A 21404-nucleotide genomic window follows, 5' to 3' on the forward strand; every position below is an offset into this window, starting at 1 on the left:
TATTTGATGGTAGTCGTAAAATAGTTGTCAACCTTTGTGTGACTTGAATAAAGCCTGACTGACACCAGTGTACAACACCATCTATCAATAAAAAATACCTAACAAATTAATTTATTTTTTAATTTTTTTTAACGTGACTAATAAGAAGAGAAAAATTCGATGGAATATATTTCAGATACAGACTTTTAACGACAAAGATGAATTTAGTGGCAAAAACATTAGTTTACATTATTTAAAACGTTATATAAAATAAAAATAAATAAATAAGGGAAACAATAAAATACAACGGTTAATACACTACCCAAAATTGGAGATTGTAAAGCGGCCTAAAGTAATTTGTCACCTTTATCACACCAATCATGCTAAATACAAATGGGGCTTATACATAAATCTGGGAAGCGCATTATTCGCGAGGTGAAACAACAAACATTACTTACATAAATCTGCAACGTATCTTGGCTGCGAGTTACGAGGGCTACACATGGTGCGAGAGAACGGCGAGCGGTTTGTGCTTTGCGTTTATTTTTTTATATTATTTAGGAGGAATCGAAGATCCAAATCCTTTGTCATTGGTCTTTGATTGCCGCCTTTGATTTTTGTCGACAATAGTTGCAAAGATGTGCTTGCAAAGTAATAAGTATTGTAAAATCGCTATTACATAGAGAAAAAGTTGCAGTGGTCCTATCGGTTCACAGGCGCATTATGAATTGAATTGCAATCTGAATTTCTGATAGGTTTGAATTTTTAATTTAGTTAGATATTAGTTTCATTGAGTACCACTTGTTACCGGTGACCGAAAACATTGTCAGGAATCTTGCATTCTACTTGATGATTTATCAGCTAATATGTGAAACCACTCCACGAGGTAAGAGTCGACAACTTAAGGCAGGTCTTAACCTGCCTTAAGTTGTCGACTCTTTCCTATTCTCTAATTTCCTATACTCACTCTCTATGCCTTAAGTTGTCGACTCTTTCCTATTCTCTAATTTCCTATACTCACTCTCTATGCCTTAAGTTGTCGACTCTTTCCTATTCTCTAATTTCCTATACTCACTCTCTATGCCTTAAGTTGTCGACTCTTTCCTATTCTCTAATTTCCTATACTCACTTTCTATGCCTTAAGTTGTCGACTCTTACCTCGTTCCCTTTATATTTATTCCGCACACTATAGAGCAGTAGGGCTCGTCGTTATCTGGCCCCGGCGCGCCATAAGACAATAGTAACGCAATAATAAAAATGTTGAATAGCCCGTAATGTTGCTACTGCCGGTTGGCGGTATAATGCATTGCGCTGATAACGGATAAACTGTGAAGTATGGATGTTATCTCAATGGGATTCCAGATTTGGTGGATTTTGAAAAAATTGTACGTCTTTTTGTTTACTTACAGGTTTTGTTTTCAATTACAGAGTGTAAAAGGAGGAGAAAATAATTTGCTCAAAAAAAAATTTATCAATGCAATTTTGAAAACAATGTTGTTTTTTTTTCATAATTTTATTCTATTCTCGCGTTTAGAGTCAAATCCATACATACAAAACTCATACTTAGTCAGCTACATATCTAATGAATACTTATACGCAATAACTTCGCGAATTTACGGCTCTCTATCAAGATTTTCTTTCAAATTTCCCCGAAGTAAACACGTACATTTCCACCTTTTATTATCCGACCTTACTTATCGCGAAGTATATTGTTAAGAAAAAACATGATGACTTAGGAACTGAAAGTCCCATTAAGTAGGCGTCTCTATTCATGTGGTAACTCTGGCGGAAGGGGGGGCGTGGGGTGGGGGGAGGGACAAATAGAACGAAATAAAGAAGTTTGAGTTGTTTAAAAATGGAACAAGCGGGTATGCCGCGAGATAAGGCTGCGTTTCCGTCGTCCCGGCGGCGAGGCGTCACGGCGGAATTATTTCAGCGCTCCACGAAAGTCGATGTCGTGTCGCTGTCGCGTTCAACACTCTATCTTTAAAAATACTTAGGGATGTCCTTGTGTTGTTATTTCATATCGATATTAATAAAATAATTTGAGACGAAAAGAAAATCATATTACTAAAATATTTCTAATAAGTAAGTTAAAGGGATATAGATATAACCAAAGAATATATGTGAATGGATTGCGTCAAAGAAAGTATAAATAGGAAAAGAGTATAGATCAAATGGCAAGAGCCGACCCCACATGAGTGGGAAAAGGTCAAGAAGGATAATTCTAGATTGAAGTAAGTAATTAACTTCTATTTCATACATTTGTTTATACTTTTAATACGGATAATTTATATAGCGTGAAAAAAAGCACCTTACAAAGCCTATGTATTTTAGGCACGTATTTTTGCACATGATTTTAGGCGTTTTTGTCACAATAATTACAATTTTAACCTAGTTTCGTATGTATGAATTAAGTATTATTATTTTTCTAATAACGAAAAATTTATACAAGATGTAATACAATAAGCAAAATGTTATGACGATAAATCTTCTATAGCAATAACATAATATTAAAAAATTAAGTACCCAACAAAATTAACACTAGAATACATTCCAATATTTTTTACAACTATCGACAATACAATTTAAAACGAATGCCCCTCCCTACAACAGATCTGTAGAACGACCGTGTCAGATGCCCGCCGCTGTTTCTTAATTTCCTCTCCAAGAGATAAGATTGGCTTTTAGCGTTTTATTGAATTTTTCATGTTACATGTTACATTACAATAAACTTGGGTTACTCAGTACCACCAAGTTTGATGAGATCCTGACATTGACATCGGAAACATGTTTTGTTTCGAGTTACTGGCCGTTTATAAGCATTTGGTTTTTTTTATGTCAAGTTGAAGAATCAGTTATTTGAATCTATGCATGTTTTAAATTTTTTTTTATACAAAATTAATAAAAATTGCTGAATAGCATTCTTAAATTTTATCAACAAAAGTCAACGTACAAAAATGAGTTTGCTTAGTATGTATAAGAATAATAAAATATAGTGATTACTATAGTAAGGCAATGTTGTTTAATTATTTTACATAATTCGGTATTCATATTATATATTTTTTAATGTCATAAGTATAATTAAGATATTCAAGTATTATTTATTCTGGTATGTCCATAATTAATTACATTACATTAAATTTTTAATAACTAATAATCAGTAATAATAATTCAAAATACTCCATTTAAAACAAAATCAAATAAAAACCGAACGGATAAATTAAAACGTAACCAAGCTTAATTGTTACGACTACTAAGACAAAGCGAGTTAATTTTTAACGAGTTCTCATCAAAATCGTTTAATTACATCTGACAGTGGGCTAATCAAGCGAGCCGTAACTGTGACAATAAAGACGCCCCCCTGACGACGCCCCCGGAAATTATCTGTTTAAAAAAACACCACCCCCTAGGTGTCGGCAAGATAATCAAGGAAAATCTGTTGGCGTTAATTCGAGTGAAATATCTGTAATTTTTGTGGACGATTTTGGTTACGCTTTATTCTGTTTCGTGTTTATTTTAAATTTAGAAGTGTTTGTTTTTAAGTTTAGGCGTTTCGTTTTTCAAATATTCTATTTCAAATTAGTTTTTGTTAGAATTTAGGTTATTAAAACCTCATTTCGCTTTTAAGAAATAGTAAATTAATTAATCTACTCGAGTATATTGGTGAAAATTATTATGTTCAGTTGGAAGTTTAAGAAGAATGAATACGCATTATGGTGGGCTAAGAAAATTCATACGAAAAAAAAACTGAAAATATTACACCTCTTTTTTGCCTTGTGAAAACGTAAGTTCGCAACTCAAATGTGAATAAAGTATATAGTGCGTTTAATAGAATTTAAATACCAAAATCTAAAAAGAATACATCTTAAAAATAGCCCTTATAACAACGACATAATAGAGCTAATAGTCTTAATGATTCAAACTAGAAAAGTAGACAAAGCATAGTTCCATTCTCATCTAAATCTGCCCCGAATTAATTCGTCCCGTCTGCAAAATTAACGCATGAGTAACGTCGCCGCCTGACATCTCTAAATCGCACTTATGCATCGCAGTATATTCACGTATATAGAGATGATAATACTATTTACCGTCGGTTGTCTGTAAAAAACTGCTTTTAGCGATATGACCGCTGTTTGCACTTAGTTATTTATTTATTTATATTTAGGAAGACTTACAGCTAAAGAACAAATAAATAGAAATGAAAGTTAAAACCTGGAAGCCAATTAAAACTAATATTTTATATCTCTTCATTTATATGGTATACTGAACGATAAAGAACTAATTCATTCATTAAATTAGTAATATAAATCCAATCAGTCCAACATTTTTATCAAAATCTAAAATAGAAATACGGGGAGACGCACGTTTTTTCACTGTCAACAAATATGTAAACAATGTAAATGTCTTACCAGTTTTCTAAAAATCTAAATCACGATAAAGGTTTACAAAAAATGCAAAAATATGAAGAAAGAAGCAGATTATTTTTCCGTTCTTACTACTTCAAGGAATCTAAACATTAAATTTCAGTACTAACTTTCACCACTAATCAGTGAGTGTCCTATTTTTTATTGTTAATTCATATATTTTTACTTACTCTAAACTTAGGTATGATCGAATACAACAGGAGTTTACAATATATAATTAAGCTGGATTATGGAATAATTTTTCTAGTAGAATAGTTTATACAATGAAAGGGCCCTGCAAGAGGCCTAACTGCGGAAAATAGTCCTCGAGAGAAGTAAGTAACTTGGAGTAATATCATCTCTATATCTATATTGCGGTGATACTCGTCCTGATTGCCGCGCCGCGTGCTCAGGTGAGAAGTCCCACGCTCGGTGTCTGCTCTAATGTTTGTTGTTACTCTGGGACTTGCGACTAGATAGAAACGAAGACTTTTATCTTCCTTATTTTTTTTAAATAAATAATTTTCAAATTTGGAATGTGATTCTTAACATTAACTCGCAAAATTTTATACATTATGAGTGAGTTGCACCGTTGCAAATTTGATGATGCAACTACTACACTATAGGTGATACCAACTACATTAATAATTCCAATTCCATATTCTTTATATAATAAATAAGAAAGATATTAAAGTAGGACTTATGCTTACAACTGTCGTAGCGATTCGTAGACTGCTACAACCACGCTTCTACTAAATCAGTTACCGTTATTCAGGCGGAAATATTTAATAGGCACTTTTTCAATCATGGCAAGATAAGAAATACAGTTTGAAAATAGCGAGGTCACTATCTGGTGATTGTTCCTTTTTATTTGAGCTACGAAATGGGCGAAAGATAAATCTGAAAATATCTAGCTAGAAATAAAATATAGATTTTCCGCTTCAAAGTAGTAAAAAAAAAATTTCTTTATTGCCAGACCGGCACGCATATCCTCCTTCACTTCAAGCCAAAATAAAAGATTAAGAATTAATCTCAATGAGCTCGTTTTATATAGGTAAATATTTCTGAAAGAATTGTTTTTCGTTTTATATACCTATATAAAACGAACTCATTGAGATTGATTCTTACACACTTTAAATAATTATTTTCACATAAAACATAAATGCAAAACAATTCTTTCAGAAATATTTTGTGCTTATTAAATAATATTCAATCACTGAGTGAAATCTTTGACAAACCCTCTGTCATCCCGATTGCACCTGAATGGCTGAAGAGGGGACCAAAATGTCCCCCCAATTGGCCGATAGAATAAAAAAATCGCTTCGACTCAACATCAAGCGGTAGGGAGTTAAAAAAATAATATTATCCTGTGGAAATGAATTAAGCAACTTGCAGATACTAGAGGAGGTGGAGAGGGGATACGATGCTATGGAAATGGACTTTTTATAAATGAATATTATTTGGTTATTCCTGACATTTATGTCATTTGGCAGTCCGACATTCGAGACCGTTTTGATATATATTTTGACATATTTAGGTAACTCTTGTCCTTTTCGACACCTAAAGATGGCTACTATTTAACACCGAAAGATAAACTTAAATTACAAAAATTAATCGCTGCTACATTTTTATAGGTATTTCCTATTTAGACCTCAAATTTTTGAATAATTATGTTTGCAAAATTTAAATATTTCTTCTAAAATTTGTGAGTACCAAACATTATATTCGAAGACGAAACTTTGATACGAAATTTATAACGTCAGTAGAGTAGGATATAACAGATATAATATAATTATATTTACTACTTTCCTAAACATACATTTCGTTGAGTAATTTTAACTGATATTCGATACATACCTATTTACCGTGTTTATTTAACCAGTCCGCTTCCACAATAGGCGAGCTCAATGTCTTCCGATCCTTGGCGGGGTAAGTAGGGAATAAAATTAACCGAGGATGATCGCTAATGAAAATAAATTGGCGGCGGGAGATTGAGATTACACCGAGCGGCGAGTGGCTCAACGAAAAAAAGCGGGTCGTGTTCCTACTACGAGTACAGACTGGCTGGTTTCAATTGTAAAAAAAAAGAATTTTATCTTTTTTTATCAAATTAAATTATTGGAAATATTGACGCTTTTTCTTAGAGCTACTGGTTGGTTTAATATAGGTAACGTTTTTTAGTTTTAATTATTTTTTAAGCCCATGTCGGTGGAATTTCTATATTTAAATTATGAACTTTATTTCTATAAATTTCTAATAGTGAACAGGAATAAAAATAAAATTTTAATATCTCTAATTTAAATTAAAGGAGGATTATTTATTGGCACATATTGTTACAATATACAAAGTAGGTATTGATATCAACATTAAAAAAATATATTTGTGTTATGAATTTTCAAATATGGACGTGCATAAACTAGAGAGGTGGTCGTAGCAAAATGAAAGCCACATATCTGGCTGGGGGTGGTTCATCTTCTTAAGTCAATGTAAGGATCAACCGTGAGTTATGGCCGCCGGAGCAAAGTTATTAAAGAAAGTAGCTTTACGCACGACGAGATACCGGCAAATCTCCCTTTGCTGCCGAATAGATTATGATATACTTCTTTATGTTATGTTTTTTTCTTTAGGTTATGATTACTATATGGTCTAATGATCTATGAACCAACACACTATAGTAGAACACGTAATGTGGTTACTTTAGAAGTCATGATATTGCAATCAAATTTAACTGAAATTATTCTTTATTATTTGTATCTTGTTCTGTAAAATTTATTAGTCACTTTGTGAATTTGTGATTATACATTTTCCCACTCTTAACAGGTTATGCATGTACACGCACGTGCACGTACGTAGTACGTTTTCCCGTAATGCATAAGATTTTCGCCGTATTCAACCGAATAAAAATCATCTGCTTGCCACAAGATACTGTTTACAAAGCCCCGAAATCCTGCAGAAACTCCACAGTCGGCTAATTTCGCGTCTTCTCGAGAGGAAAGAATGTCATGTCAATTAATAAGATCCTCGTAAGCCAGGGCTCAGCCAGTTTTGTTGTATCATAACTGAGATGACTGCGGAGATGTTTCCGTAAAATGAGATTTGTCTTGCTTCTTGTATTAAGTTTTCACAAATTTACGTAAAAATAGAAATTAGAATGTGTCTTTTATTATTTTGACAACAATATTAGCAATAACACACTCGATAAGATTGAAGGATTACTGTATTACGATTTTTGACAAAAGTGTCAAAAATACCAATTAGTAATCCTTTCTGTAACACCAAATAGTACTATCTTATTATATAGAAGACCTAATAATCTATCTTCTTATTCATAAAAAGTGAAAGCACAATTTAAACTAAAGTACGTACGTTTCGTCTATGGAATTTGTAGATACTCGATGGTTTCGTCACTCGCATTTGGCATTGACAGAACTGACAAAACACACTTTAGCGTAAAGCATGCTTTAACAATATTATGAATTAGACAAACTGCTTAGTTAGCCAGCTGCAGTCTATCTTAGGAATTGTAGGAAGTGCAACGATGGTCGTTGGACAATAAAACTGTAAGCCTTGCTGCCAGAGAGATTTACTAGAGGAACTTAATACTGCGTGAAATCTTTGTCTAAGACTGCAGCGCAGCGCAGATTGGCAATTCTAGCTAGATCGATTTAATTTGAGAGATTCCGAGCATAATTTTGAAGATACTTTAATAAATAAATCAACCATAGCGTTAGGGATGATTATATGATGACATTTAATGACAGTAACATTTAAAATACCTACTTAAAAATACGGAACGTCATTTTGCTCGCCCGAAAATGACGTTCCGTGCTAGCTCTTATATATACGATTACATATTAATACGACGTTACGTGATATTAATATGAAATTCTGATTTGATGAATCTGTCTAATTTCTGAATTTTCGACTTTAAATTGAGAATAAAAAAAGACAGAAAAAGGCTGACACCATCGTGGTGTTTTGGTCTAGGTATCTGGGTACTTAGATATGATGAAAACTATAGTAGCACATCGTAGGTAGACCAATGTCTACAGTACAGAAATACAGTGTCTTAATAAGCCAGCTAAGTCTTGGTCGCCGCCATTACTCATATAATAAATTGCTTTATTACATGGCTGTAATCCGTGGTTAACTAACATAAATGCCCGGCTTCGCTCGCCGCAGTTTGTTTAGATTAAAATGGAAGCAAACGACGTTAATGTGATGCTGCTTTTTATTTAATTTGCGGAAAAATGTATGAATGAAATATTAGAGGAATCAAAAATTCTTCCCTGTTATATACATAATTATTCATTCCTTGTGCTTAAAATACTTGATTAGGTACTTAATTTTATCTAACTAATTGAAAACAGAATGTGATTTAGCAAATGTTTAACTATGGATTTGCTCGGATAATTTGTTGCAAATTATAAAAAGTGCATGATTACTTTTATATAAATAATTAAAAACCAGTTTTAGTTAATATGAAGCGGATTTCTCGTTGTTACACTATACGCCTACATAAATTATCATAGCAAATTTTCATAGCTGCAATAGTCAGTAAAGAAAATTATTTTCATATATACCTTAATATTTAACTCTTAAGGTTATGATATAAGTCTGTGATTAAACCTCTCTCTCGTCTGAGCGTTCTCCCAGTTTCTTCCTCAGCCGTTAAGCGTCAAAAGCCAAGGGTTCGCTTTTTTTCTTTTTCGTCTTCACTTCGCACGTTCGTCGGCACTCCTAGTTGTGACCAATGTCCTTCCCTGAATATTAAATCTGTTATGCAAAAAATAATTAAAGTTTATTATAGTTACCATACATTAAAATTATTAAAACACATCATTTTTTTATTCATGTGCCTACTTAATTATCCAGATACTCGGTAAGAAAACAGATAAACTCACGAAGATGCCAACATAAGATGCCTGACGGCAAGATCAAAGAAATCTTCCAAGTTAAAATCTTCGTTTAATTGGTATAATCCGTCTCAGTACACAGTTCTATCCGATCTCATGCACTCGAAATTGTACCTACGCTTGTGTTTATTACACACTTCTATAAATAAAGTACCTGATCTTAGAATGTATTGTTTTAGAGTGGATAATGAGAAATCAACCTTTTTATGGCTTAGGTTTCTCACATGATAAAAACACCATGGAGAGTTGCCCACGAACTTGATTTGATAGGATATTTCACATTTATTGATTTTTGATCTGGTTAAATGATATTTATTAAGGTACAGGCGTCGATGATAGCCTATTTAAAGCCATATAAAGTCATTCCTTTATGGTAAATGAAAGAATACCGTTGATAAAAGTGTAATGTATTTCTTACAAATTACACTAGTTGTAAATACAGCTCTTTTACTATATTATACTTATTTTAAACATTAAGCGGGATACTATTGGCTCTGTACTAATTGATTTTGTTGCCTGTGCTAATTGATCGACATATTCCAATCGTACTTAAGTTGCGCCTACAAATAAACATCAGCAACGACTCAACGTATAAGTAGATAATTATTTTCACAGGGGCTATAATTTTTAAACGGGTTACCAGATGGTAAGGAAACACCACAGCCATTGGATACCGGCAACCCGATACGGGTCACCGTTGCGTTGCTGACTTTTTAAGAAAGCGATAGACTCTATTACTGAAAGCCACATTGTCCAAACTACTTATTAGGGAACACCGCTGATATTTGATTCATACTTTCAAATATAGTATCTAAATATAAATACAAAATAAATATTACTTAATCAACCTAAATTTTTAAAAGGGATTTTGTTAGTTAACCTACGAGTAGTATATAGCCTGGAATAGCACATAACTTTATAGTACTTTTAATCCCAAATTTGCTATAAAACGAAGCTTCAGGGCGTATCTAATATTAATTTTACAAACACGTTCGTGAAGCAGGCTAAGTTTCCCTGCCTAAATTGACTAGTCTCAAAACCGATTCAAGTAAATTTACTGCACCAAAGACATTGCAAGTTATCAATACAGACTGGAAGTCGCCATCAGATGAAGACGCGACAAAGACGCCTGGGCTCAGATTACACCAAGACTTGCAACTTTGACAGATGATTTGGGTCTCCGCCGACCGCTTCCGCCGTTTGAAAACCCCGCCGATTTCGGTGATAACTATTGACACGTGTTTTGATATCGAGGGAGCTGTCATTTCAAATTAGTTGTTTAGTTAAAATTGTTAGGAATACGTACTAGATACTTTGCGATGTGTGTATCACATTAGTATTACGCCAGCTCCACACTGTCGCCGAACTCAGACACAAGCCGACGCGAATGCGTGAACATTGTGTAGTTAGTATGAGTGTTTTTTTGACCACAATGAAAAACCAGCAAGGTATACCGAATCCGTCAAAGTTTGGCATACGGCATTAGGTGAGCTCACATACGTAGGTTAACCCGATATGCAAACGTTCACCAATAAGATTAGCTAACATAAGTGACATGCGAGCAAACCGGCGGGTACAAAATTGTTGAAGTTGTCGCCATGATCAAAATCGATCGACTTCGTCATCATGTGATTCTCTAAGATGTAAGTCTATGCTGGTATATATAATTTCTATCAGATTACCTTTGTTATCGTCGATTGATTTCGTTGCAATAGAAGCAGGTATGTTATACGTAATATAGATATTGTTAAATGAAAATTGTATGAAGTTTCTCTAAGATAGATAGGTAATTAGGTTGTCTAATCCACTGCTCCAGATAGGTCTAAAGCTGTCTTCCAACGCGTCCTTTGTAACGAATAGGTACATCTTTACAAGCACCCTTTTTAGAAGTTTACCATTAAATTGAAATTTCGCATAAAGAAAATCTACCCAAGGTACCGATATCTTACTCGTGCCACTTCTTTATTATGTAGGAATTTTGTATCCTGTATATATTCCTCTGCTTCCTAATCTGAACTAGACCTAATAGAATAGATATTCGTCTACATAAGGCTAAATAAATATCTATCGAGGTAAAATATATTGAGTGACCTATGCTATTCTCTTTATTTTAAATTCTAACTTCGTTGAACCACATTGGTCAAGTACTACTACTTGACCAATTTGGTTCAAAGAAGTTTTAAATATTTTTTTAAGTGTACCTACGAAACAATTTCTTTGTGTGAAGGTGAAGATTGATCATTATCTGATATTTTGGATATAATAACAATCTAGCTAGATAAGTTGGGGTGTTAAATAAAAGTAAAATTAATATGTTTGATATTATATTCAATTAGATTTTCCGTTTATATAATTGAATCGAATAAACATTTAGCCAATATTTTATTACCTAAAGCGGTAAATGCCGTTTTTCGTGAGCCTAGTGACGTCATACATAAACCTTATTAACATTATAATAGAATATTTACAATATTTGGAAAATTCATCACAGCTCCACAAAACAAGCATAGTAACGTACAACGAAAACAATCAAGGGATACAACTATGCGTTTTAAAACTATAAAACAATTGTTTGTGATATACAGTGTGACATACAGCCTCAAAAATAAATGCTTCAATACTGAACTTGACATTGGTTGAGCGATGTGTTACAATGCGATTATAAATATAACAAATATTATATTCAAACAGAATAGGATTTTCATAAGACCTAAAAATATTTTAGGTCAAATAATATTTTGTTCAAATTTTAAACAAAATCATACTATTTCAGATTATGGTAAATGTAAACAAAAAATTATAAACAGTGTAAATAGTCAGGCTATAATGTATTTAAAATTTTGGTAAATAACAATGTAATTACAAAGTAACACATCATAATAAAAGATATTAATGTGAGCTGTTTGTTATATCTTACAATATTCTATAACACTAACCAATCTTTGGATTGAGGAAGTATTTCCTAAACAAAAAGTAGTGTGCGTAATCTACCTCGACCACCTAATAGTTTAGGCCGATTCTTTCTAGAGTTAAATTTTCTAATATATGTGCAATAATATCAATATAACTATGACTTCATTAATTACATATACCTATAATGTACATTATAATAATAACATCAATCTAAACATCGACCTATAAGTCTAAGTGGAACTATTATGAGTATCTATCAAAATTGCATAGATAAGTTATTAATAATATTATTTTAGACACAGATAAATAAATAAAATTGAGTAAAATCCATATATATACATAGAAGTTCTGAGATTCATTCACAAATTGAGAATTGTAGATACAATAAAACGATGTGATCACTGCTCTAAATTATAATACGTCTTAAGTCTACGACCTAACAACTGTCACTTTGGAGAGACTCCTAAAAGAGCGATTCCTAAGTCCTGGAAAATACGAACAGTAAAATGTAAAATGACACGCTGTCATATTAATACTAACATGGCACTAAACACCATTATACGATTCGAAATCAGTCTTTCGTGATACTTTGTGACACACACGAAGTTCACATCATTATTCGTTCATATTGCTTCCAAATATAGTCTGAACTAGTTCAAACCAGTTTCCTTTCAGCCATGGCGTGATGTCCAGGATGGGAGTAGTGAGATGGCGATGAAGGTTCGTATAAAGACATCTTCAACCTCTTGCATTTTGCCCGGCGGTTTTTGAACCAAAACTGCACGTTCTTTGATTCAAGTCTCGGAAACTTCTGCCTGTACGGCATCCTGTTCAGCTCTTCTGTGTATTTGAGTATAAGGTTGTGAGATGGGTGTGTGTTCATCGAAAACCATTGTTCTAGAACGGGAACTTCTGACACTGGGTCAATGAAAGTGCGGTTGCGTTTCCGACGCTCATCCGAAGCTCCAGCGAGAGCTAAGTTTAGACCACTGGCACCTTCTCCTGGAACTGCTCCGACGCCGTGGAAGCCAGTCATATATTGACTCATGTACATAATTCCAGGTCCGAACATGGAATGGTTCGGCACCATGGGAAAAGGTAGACGGTCTAGATGAGGGGATGTATGCTGATATCTTTCTTGGACTTCATCGTCAGAAACGTCAGGTTCATCAGCAACGCCGTTTTCTTCTTCGTTGTTGTTGTTATTGTTGTTGTTGTTGGAACTGTCACTATTTTTTGCAGGTGAACGATGAGGAGAATTTGCCTGCTCGGGTTTGCTCAAGTCTCGAGGCTCTTGTTTTATATCGTGTACCTTTAAAAAACAAAAATACATTTAATATAAATAGGTACATTGTCCAATTTTTTAAAACTTTTTTAAAATATTTTTTATGTTCAGCGAATTATGTAAAGAATCTAATTAGTAAATGAACATTAAAAATGTTTTAGGTAGACAATCTTAAAACATGTTTAAAAATAGAATACCTTGATTATATCTGGTGGTTTCGGCGATTCTTCGTGAGTTCTGTCTTCTCCTTCATTATTATTTTTCTTAGTTGTGATCAGGGAAAGTGGAGCATCAGGACTTTCAGGTCTATCGTCTGGGTTTAATTCGCCACCATCATCTTCTAAATCAGATCCACCATTAGACAGATTATCTTCAGACATCACTGACATGGGATATCTACCAGGGCTTCCAGAAAGTTGTAAAGGACTTTTCAAGGAGTTGTGATCTTGCGATGCGTAGCTGTCGTTTCCCGCCATCAGAGATCCATTTGTTGGGCTGTGACTCCTACTATTGAAACCATTCATACCTAAATGGCACCCAAGCCCCCCAATATTGCGAAGTTCGGCTCGTTTTTGTGCAGCCCGAGCGTTTTTAAACCAATAAACCACATTATTCACATCTAGAGGTTTTCTGCCTCTCCTCGATTCTAGGTTGTTCAATTCTCGAACGTACTGCTGTATCTGCTGCCGACTTGGATGTTGGTTCTCAGAAAACCACCGCTGTAGTTTTGGTAGTTCTAACTCGGGGTCAAAGCTTGTTCGCATTCTAGTCTTCTGGGTCGGATATTGGCTTTGAACAGTTTGCAGGGCTGGATGTAAGTGATCTGGTATTGGGTTCAATGTCGGTGAACGATTTTTAGGCCCCGGAGAAGGATAACGACGGGGGCTAAATGCGGGAGGACGAGGTGAGACTTGTGCACTCCACCAGGACTCAAATTTTCGACGCATATCTTCAGATGGCTCATGGTAATTCGGAGGGCCCGGTGTCCTATCTTGTCCTCTGCATATCTGAGCTAAAGTCACCTGTAACAAGGTTAAACCTTTAAAAATCAAAGTCATCGTAAGTAGCAAGTAAAGTCAATAAAAAACAAGATACCGCAAACAATTTTAGATGGTTTTAAAGAGGTCAGTCTAACCAGTAACAGATAAGAGATAATTGTTTCAATAAACAGCAAGCATTGTTTCACAGAACATCGCCATTAGATTATGAAAATATTAGGTCGGCTGTTAATGCATGTGTCATGCGCGGCGGGCTGTTCTGACGTGTGGGTGTTTGTTCGGTGGTTAGTGTCTCGTCTCCGCACCGCCGAAACTTCAATCATGGTCTCTCTAAAACAATGAGCGGGAAGGGCGTCTTAACAATTAGCATCCACCCACTTCGCCTTCAACTAGCGCCCTTTACCAACGTGGACTAAGTGCATCTACTAAAATTTACCGGCGCTAAGCATTAGAAACTCCAGCCGATGTTTAGGCAACAAACATGTTTTAATATGTCATGTTTGACTTTCACAATGATATTCTCAAACTGTAACATTACCATGTTTGTGTTCTGCTACAGATTTAGGTACCTACGTGTAAAGAGTATAGTCATGTAAAAAAATCTCGCCCTATTTTGGTTTCGAAGTTTACCCAGCTTCATATTATGCAAGATCTTCGTATCACTAGATTAAACATAACAATGATGAAGATTACTCTATCAAGCGACTTGTCAGTCAGGTGTGTATTACAACTGTTGCAAAATGTAATTTAAATTGTAATTATCACATTTCAAATCGTGCATATAAATCACGTCAAACGAGGAATTAGCATAAAGTACCAGTGATACGTTAATCTGCTTCTTTGTTTTATTTCTTAAATAGTGAGGCCATATTTGTTTTCAGATATTGTCTTCTGGCACGTCAAACATGGAAGATTTACTTGAGTAGGCGCCTGCGCCTGATAACCGCTGTCACGTGTAATCCGCATAAGTACGTAATTCGGTATGTGATTGCTAACATTTCTTCATATAACTATTAAGAAAGACCAACTTGAACACAACAGGCTTAATCTTATCTAAAATTGTTTATATAGCGAGCACTTACGCCCATCAAGGAGTTGTGATATTCTAACCCGTCATTTTGAGCCTTGAAAAGTCTTAATACCGAAAAGAGTTATTAGCGAAGCGAGTATGAAAGTCTCAAAGAAGATTTATGGTATTAAATAAATCCCGCATCGAGCTGTCTCCTTAAAAACCCTTCGATAAGCGTTTGAGTCTAAAGTTTGTTCGATAAAGTTGGAATCGAAGTGGCGCAAATTGGCGTGCGATAAATTACCATAATATCTTAGAGCCGAGTTCATCTGCGTTTAGCTACTAACTTCAGTTGAAGGTGTTTGATTATCTTGCTTTGGAACTCCTTTGCATCATTTGCGGTAACTTTCAGTGTTAACTTCAATTTGTATCTGCTTTGTCGGCTTGTGACTTACAACTTTGTTACGAGTATCAATCATTTCTATCGCGTATTTAGCGTTTTTTGTATTCTGTGTGTAATATAAAAATAACATTGAGATTTAGCTTAATCTGCTTGATTTAACTTTCAATATTTATATATTATATTGTAACAAACATATTTCATGTTAACAAGCCTTCAAGAGCCTTCATTTTTGCTCGAATTTGCGAAGCCTTTAAACAGGTTTAAACTTCCAATCTCCGAGATAGGGCGCAATTTGTTGACGCGATGAGCACCTGCCTCACACGTGGGATCTCCATACATAATAAATTTAATTGAATCACAGCCTCATCCTCGCCTTTATCATATTTTCTAAATATCTCGAGAACGGGTTGCGCCCGCGACCCCCGTCTTACGAACGAAGGGGTTTAAAAGGAGTTTTAGATGTACGAACGCTTTTGATCTTATTAATACCATAAAATAATGCTTTATAATCTTATTAAAGCGAGGTTAGCGCTCCGTTCCCTCCTTTCAGCTTAACCGCCTGTTGGGTTCGCGATTTCAATTTGGCGTTTCGTGACACGATCGAGTGTATGACTTGTTAAGAAATTTTATTAGGTCAAAGATTCTATGCATTAAAAGTGGATTCAGATGAATTATGATGACAGAGCAAGCGATCACATCTAAGTGAGCACTGAGATATCAATGGTTTATTTTTGGGTCCTCTAAATGTTTAGAGTAACTATTTTATGGAATCAAACATTTAATTAAATATATCCATTATACACTTTACAAAACGAAACCATTGACAGACAGAAGGATCTAAGACATAAATATATTCGGGTTTATTTCACAGTGTAAAATGTTGTAATATTTCCACATTTAGATTAGATAGTAGATAGAAAACACGCATCCTCCCTGCTCGGATTAAGAACGAAAAGTGCTTTTAAAATAAATTTAAAAGGTACATAAGTAATGTAAAACATTTCTGTCATCAGCTCACGTAAACAGCATAACACAACGCAAAATCATTTATAATGAGGAGTCAGATTCTTCACAACTTGCAGATTAACGTCTCTAAGTAGGCGTGTCGAGTTTAAGGCGGTCGTAATAATTGCAAGGTCCTTAAGTCGCAGCTAATAAGGATCATCATGAAATTAACGAGCTTGTTGTGTTTGCGGCTCTGTGTACTTATGCAAAGACGGGAGTTTCCGTGTTTACAAAGTGTTTTTGAATTTGGTTACGTAAAAGTACCTACTCTTATTGTTAGAAAAAATGTTTTGTGAATATAAAAAAAATAATGTCACACTATAAATTGATAGTGAATCTGTTTTTGTGGATCATACCGGAATAACTCGTTATATTTAGCGAATCTAAATATATATTTAGAAAATCTAGATCGTTACATTTAGAAAATCTAGAAATAGACAGTTGTGGAAGAAAATCATCATGCGCCGGCCGCGCCGACCCCGTTTAAAATGGGATTTGGTAAGGGACAAGAGGACGTAGACGAAGTAGAAGTAGTAAGGTGTATGATCTAGTATGGTGTAGAATTTCCCAAATTCAAAACCCAAAAGCCTAGGTTTACTACGTGAAAATCGTTTCTTTTTTATTTCGGTTCAAATCGTTTTTATTTAATTGTCATCGAAACATTTATAGTCTATTGTTTATCTTTATTTATTTAGGGGCATTTGCCTACAGGTGATTAAATAGTCTATTTTAATTTACGTAGATATATTAGTAGGTAGTATAGTAATATTTACCATTAAAATATAAATGTAAGGGATAACGAGTTTATGTCAATAAAGAACTTAACAGAACATACAGTCGGTCCACGGGTTATTACTTTAGTCTATAAAATCAAAAAATAAATTCTCAAAACAGGAGGAAAAGAAAATCCAAATTGAACATAACCCTTCTTTTAATCGATTAAAATAAATCAAATACTCGTGTATCAATATTTCTCAATAACAAGCAGTGGGGCTCAAAAGGCAGATTAATTACGGACTGGCTGTGTCTTAGAGCAAAACATTTTCAATTGAAAGCGCCCAGAAACAATGAATTTGCGGTAATAAGGGGTAAAGGTTTAGTACAAACTCATTGTACGCGGCGGTGGGGTTACAAGTTAGGATTGTGTATATAGTTTCATAGCTACGCGATGGATGAGATTTTTTCCAGTTCAAAGGGAACTCAATAAATTCCTCTATATAACTTTTGGAAATTCTAAAAATCTGATTAGCCATGTTTTCAACTCATTAAGCTTGTTTTGTTCAGATATTATAATTTAATGTAATGTAAAATTAATTATAGGTTAATTTTTATTTTACTCAAATGTTTTCCTTACTCAGTTCGGCTGTTTTAATGTTGGCAACATTTATAAAATGTCAGAATTCCGTGAAATTATCAATCCGGATATATAGCTCGCGATGTAGCCTCATGTTTATGGCGTATTGTGTTGCCAACATTGAATGTTGGTTTACCCATTGTAGCGGACGCGCTTTGTCGCGAATTTGGATGATTTTAATGCTCTGCTGATGTGATTCGTGCCGACAGGTGTTTCAGAACAAATGGAGATTGGAATACAATTCGTAGGATTACTGCGTTTGAAAATAAAAAATGTTTTCGTTTTATCTATGTATGCTGATGGATACGTAACCCAATAAAATTTTTATAATGGTTATATTGTGTAGGTGTAATTTTATGTAATGTCTTCATTTAATAGGGAAATATGAACAACTTTTTACAAAAATATCTATTTCAATTTGCCTTTTGACAAATTTTATTGACAATAAGTAAAACTTTAAAGTGTTTAACGTATTTGATATTTTTATGCACAAGAGAAATAGACACTCTTAATTAACTAAAAATGAATTTGTCAAAAAATAATTGAAACATTAATAACCTCATCCAATGGACATCCAGTAGATATCAGCAGTGGTCTGCTCTGAACCAGAAGAAGTCTGAGCAGTTTATCCTTGATATCCTGCAGTGGAGTAGGCCTGGGTCTCAGGAGTTGTATGCGCAGGGTTGCCACGGTAGTCAGTTCGCCAAGGACTTCTCCAACAGTGGCTAGAGGACCATCTGAGATCCGCTCGAAAGGCAGAGGCTTCCAGTTGTTGATGACCACTGCACCTGGCGAAAGATGGTGTTTTAGTTCATATTTGTTAATAGGCCACTAGATGGCAGTAATCATGTAATATAATCTTACTCAATAAAATATTCAAAAAAAGGAAAATTTTCACAAATCGCGAATGAAATTTCTCGTTCGTGACTCGTGAATTTCTTTCTAAATATTTCGACGAAACTGTAAACCCAACCAAAAGTTAGTTTAATTTGGTATGGGTTGTATCTCTCTCTCTGTTTTCTAGCGTATTCTTCATCAGCTGTTGAGCGTCGAAGCCCAGAGTGTGCTTTCCTGTTTTTTCGTCTCCACTTCGCTCAGTATCCCGTTGTCGGACCATTGGCACGCATATCATCCTTGACGGTAACAATTACCTTTGGCAGAAGCAGCCAGCTCGTGTGGGTAGCCCAGCCTCATCATGGCGGCAGGCACCAGCTCCTGGAAGGGCGTGGTGGCTGGGATGATGACGTAGCTGTCAGTCTCCACTACAGAGCGCCGTCTCCACGCGCCGTCCTCTAACGTCGACACAGCTTCCACCACGCAGTGGACTGGCAAGGTTTTGCCTGGAGCAATAAGGAATCATTAGTACCTATCCACATCCATACTAATATTAAAAATATGAAAGTCTGTCTGTGTTTCTGTCCTGAGTGAATCCAGTTAATGGCCCGAACATCAAGTTTCAAATATTTGTAGATATATGTTTCACTAACACATTATCTTTTTCCAAGCTTTTATTTAATTTGCAATGTAACTTTGTCCCTATGTCTCAAATGGAATCTTGCAATTTAGTTTTGAAGCAGATATCTTCAACCGATTGAGCTGAAATTTTGTATACACGTTTAGTTCGTATGATAATGCATTAGTATGACAAGCATGATTTTTTTACTTTAGTACTTTAAAAACGTATTTTCCGAATATCAATCAAGCTCTCCTGAAATCTAAAAGCGATATGAGAAATCATTACACTGAATTTTTCATAACGAAAATTAAATACTTCTAAAGGAAACGCTAAAAAATAGTAATTTTGACAAAGAAACAACTTGAACGAGCTACCGTTAAGAGCACCTTAATTATTTATTAAGTTTTCAAGTGAAAAGCAATGCTTTTGACTAGCAGACGCCGACAAAAAAGCGGAAAAAGCTGAAATAATAATCCTTAATGTCTTGGTGGGCAAGGAATCACTTTGTGCTGGTCTCTACTCTGCTTTTACCCTACATCTTTGTGCGCCTCTTTAGCACAATATTAAATAGTTTCCCTGCCTCGTTGCTTTTTTGATGCTGTCATAAAACGAAGCCGATTTTATTGAAGATGAAAAATGTTCCTTTAATGTTCTTTCTATTATATTAACAGTTTACTCATAAAAAGTAAATTAAAAATTTAAGAAACCCCCATCTCCGAAGGTGCTTGCATCCTTCCGTCTATTAGAAAAAATGTCGATGATTTGATGATTTACAATAAAAATGAACAAGTGCAACGTCTTAAGCGATATTTATCGTAGAACGCCACTAATAAAAAAATGTTAACGAAAATAGTTTTCAATTAAATCAATTACATATATAGCCATACTGTTTCAGGGTATCAAACAAAGGTATCTACGAAAATGTTATTGAATTTACATAATACTATCCAGTGTTCGGTTAACAAAACACTTCGGCGCACGAAATTATAAATTTTCCCGTACCATAATCTCTTAATAATGCTGGTAGGGTGTTCTGTGTTAGCTGAGGTTATATGCCTTTAAAATACCTGGTAATCGTATAAGTAACTTTCAATAGTTTCGGTAAGTTCTTTAGGCTCATATTGCAGGTTGAACCTATAGTTAATATGGCGTGGATTAGTCGGGTTTAGTGGTCCGCCGGCCGTCCTTTGGTCAGTTAAATCCCTCTATGAGACTATGGAATAGGTATTTTAATAACAAAGGATTTCGCTTTTCATATTCACTGAAAGTTTTCATACTTCAAAGAATTCATTTTTCTCTATTGTCGTCAAAACGTTTATTTTCTCTGACGTATTTTTATAGCTTAAGTAATACTCTCGTGACATCGATAAGAATAACTGGGATTATTTTTCATTTGGTGTCAGATTGCAATTTGAATTAAATTGTAAGAAAGCAACATGGACATTGGTAATATTTAACAATATATATGTATCCATTCGGGTATGAAACAACAGTGCATACCTACACCATTTGCGCTAAATGTCTCATGAAAATTATACTGGATATACGTCTTACGGCAAGTTCTGGTAAGCTTCAACAAAGTGTAAAATTCGTGAGTTTCTAAATCTCTGAACTCTTAAGTACACACGAGACCGGTTGTGGCGGCGGCGTATGAAAATTACCCTCTGCCTTTCTTAGGAT

The 21404-nt window shown here is 34.5% G+C and overlaps 1 protein-coding gene and 1 long non-coding RNA gene across 3 annotated transcripts in view; one reads left to right on the plus strand and one right to left on the minus strand.

The window, feature by feature from the left end:
• The first annotated feature begins 1879 nt into the window (after positions 1 to 1879).
• LOC128677937 (uncharacterized) lies at positions 1880 to 19569 on the plus strand. Its single transcript, XR_008405586.1, has 4 exons — positions 1880 to 2216; positions 15057 to 15214; positions 15379 to 15477; positions 19429 to 19569. It is a non-coding gene; the product is annotated as an uncharacterized LOC128677937 (long non-coding RNA).
• dve (defective proventriculus) overlaps positions 11613 to 21404 on the minus strand; it is a 71140-nt gene continuing 61348 nt past the window's right edge. Inside the window, exons 3-6 of one of the 2 annotated variants that reach the window (XM_053759103.2) lie at positions 19420 to 19608; positions 18827 to 19050; positions 13697 to 14521; positions 11613 to 13526 (exon numbers count right to left, since the gene is read on the minus strand). In XM_053759103.2, the coding sequence (XP_053615078.1) occupies positions 12870 to 13526; positions 13697 to 14521; positions 18827 to 19050; positions 19420 to 19608 (1895 nt within the window). In that variant the 3' untranslated portion in view covers positions 11613 to 12869. Of the gene's footprint in view, positions 13527 to 13696; positions 14522 to 18826; positions 19057 to 19419; positions 19609 to 21404 lie in introns of both variants that reach the window. The other variant, XM_053759094.2, reaches the window with a different exon arrangement.

This window comes from Plodia interpunctella, chromosome 2 (genome assembly GCF_027563975.2).
Source record: "Plodia interpunctella isolate USDA-ARS_2022_Savannah chromosome 2, ilPloInte3.2, whole genome shotgun sequence".
NCBI classification, from domain to species: Eukaryota; Metazoa; Arthropoda; class Insecta; order Lepidoptera; family Pyralidae; genus Plodia; species Plodia interpunctella.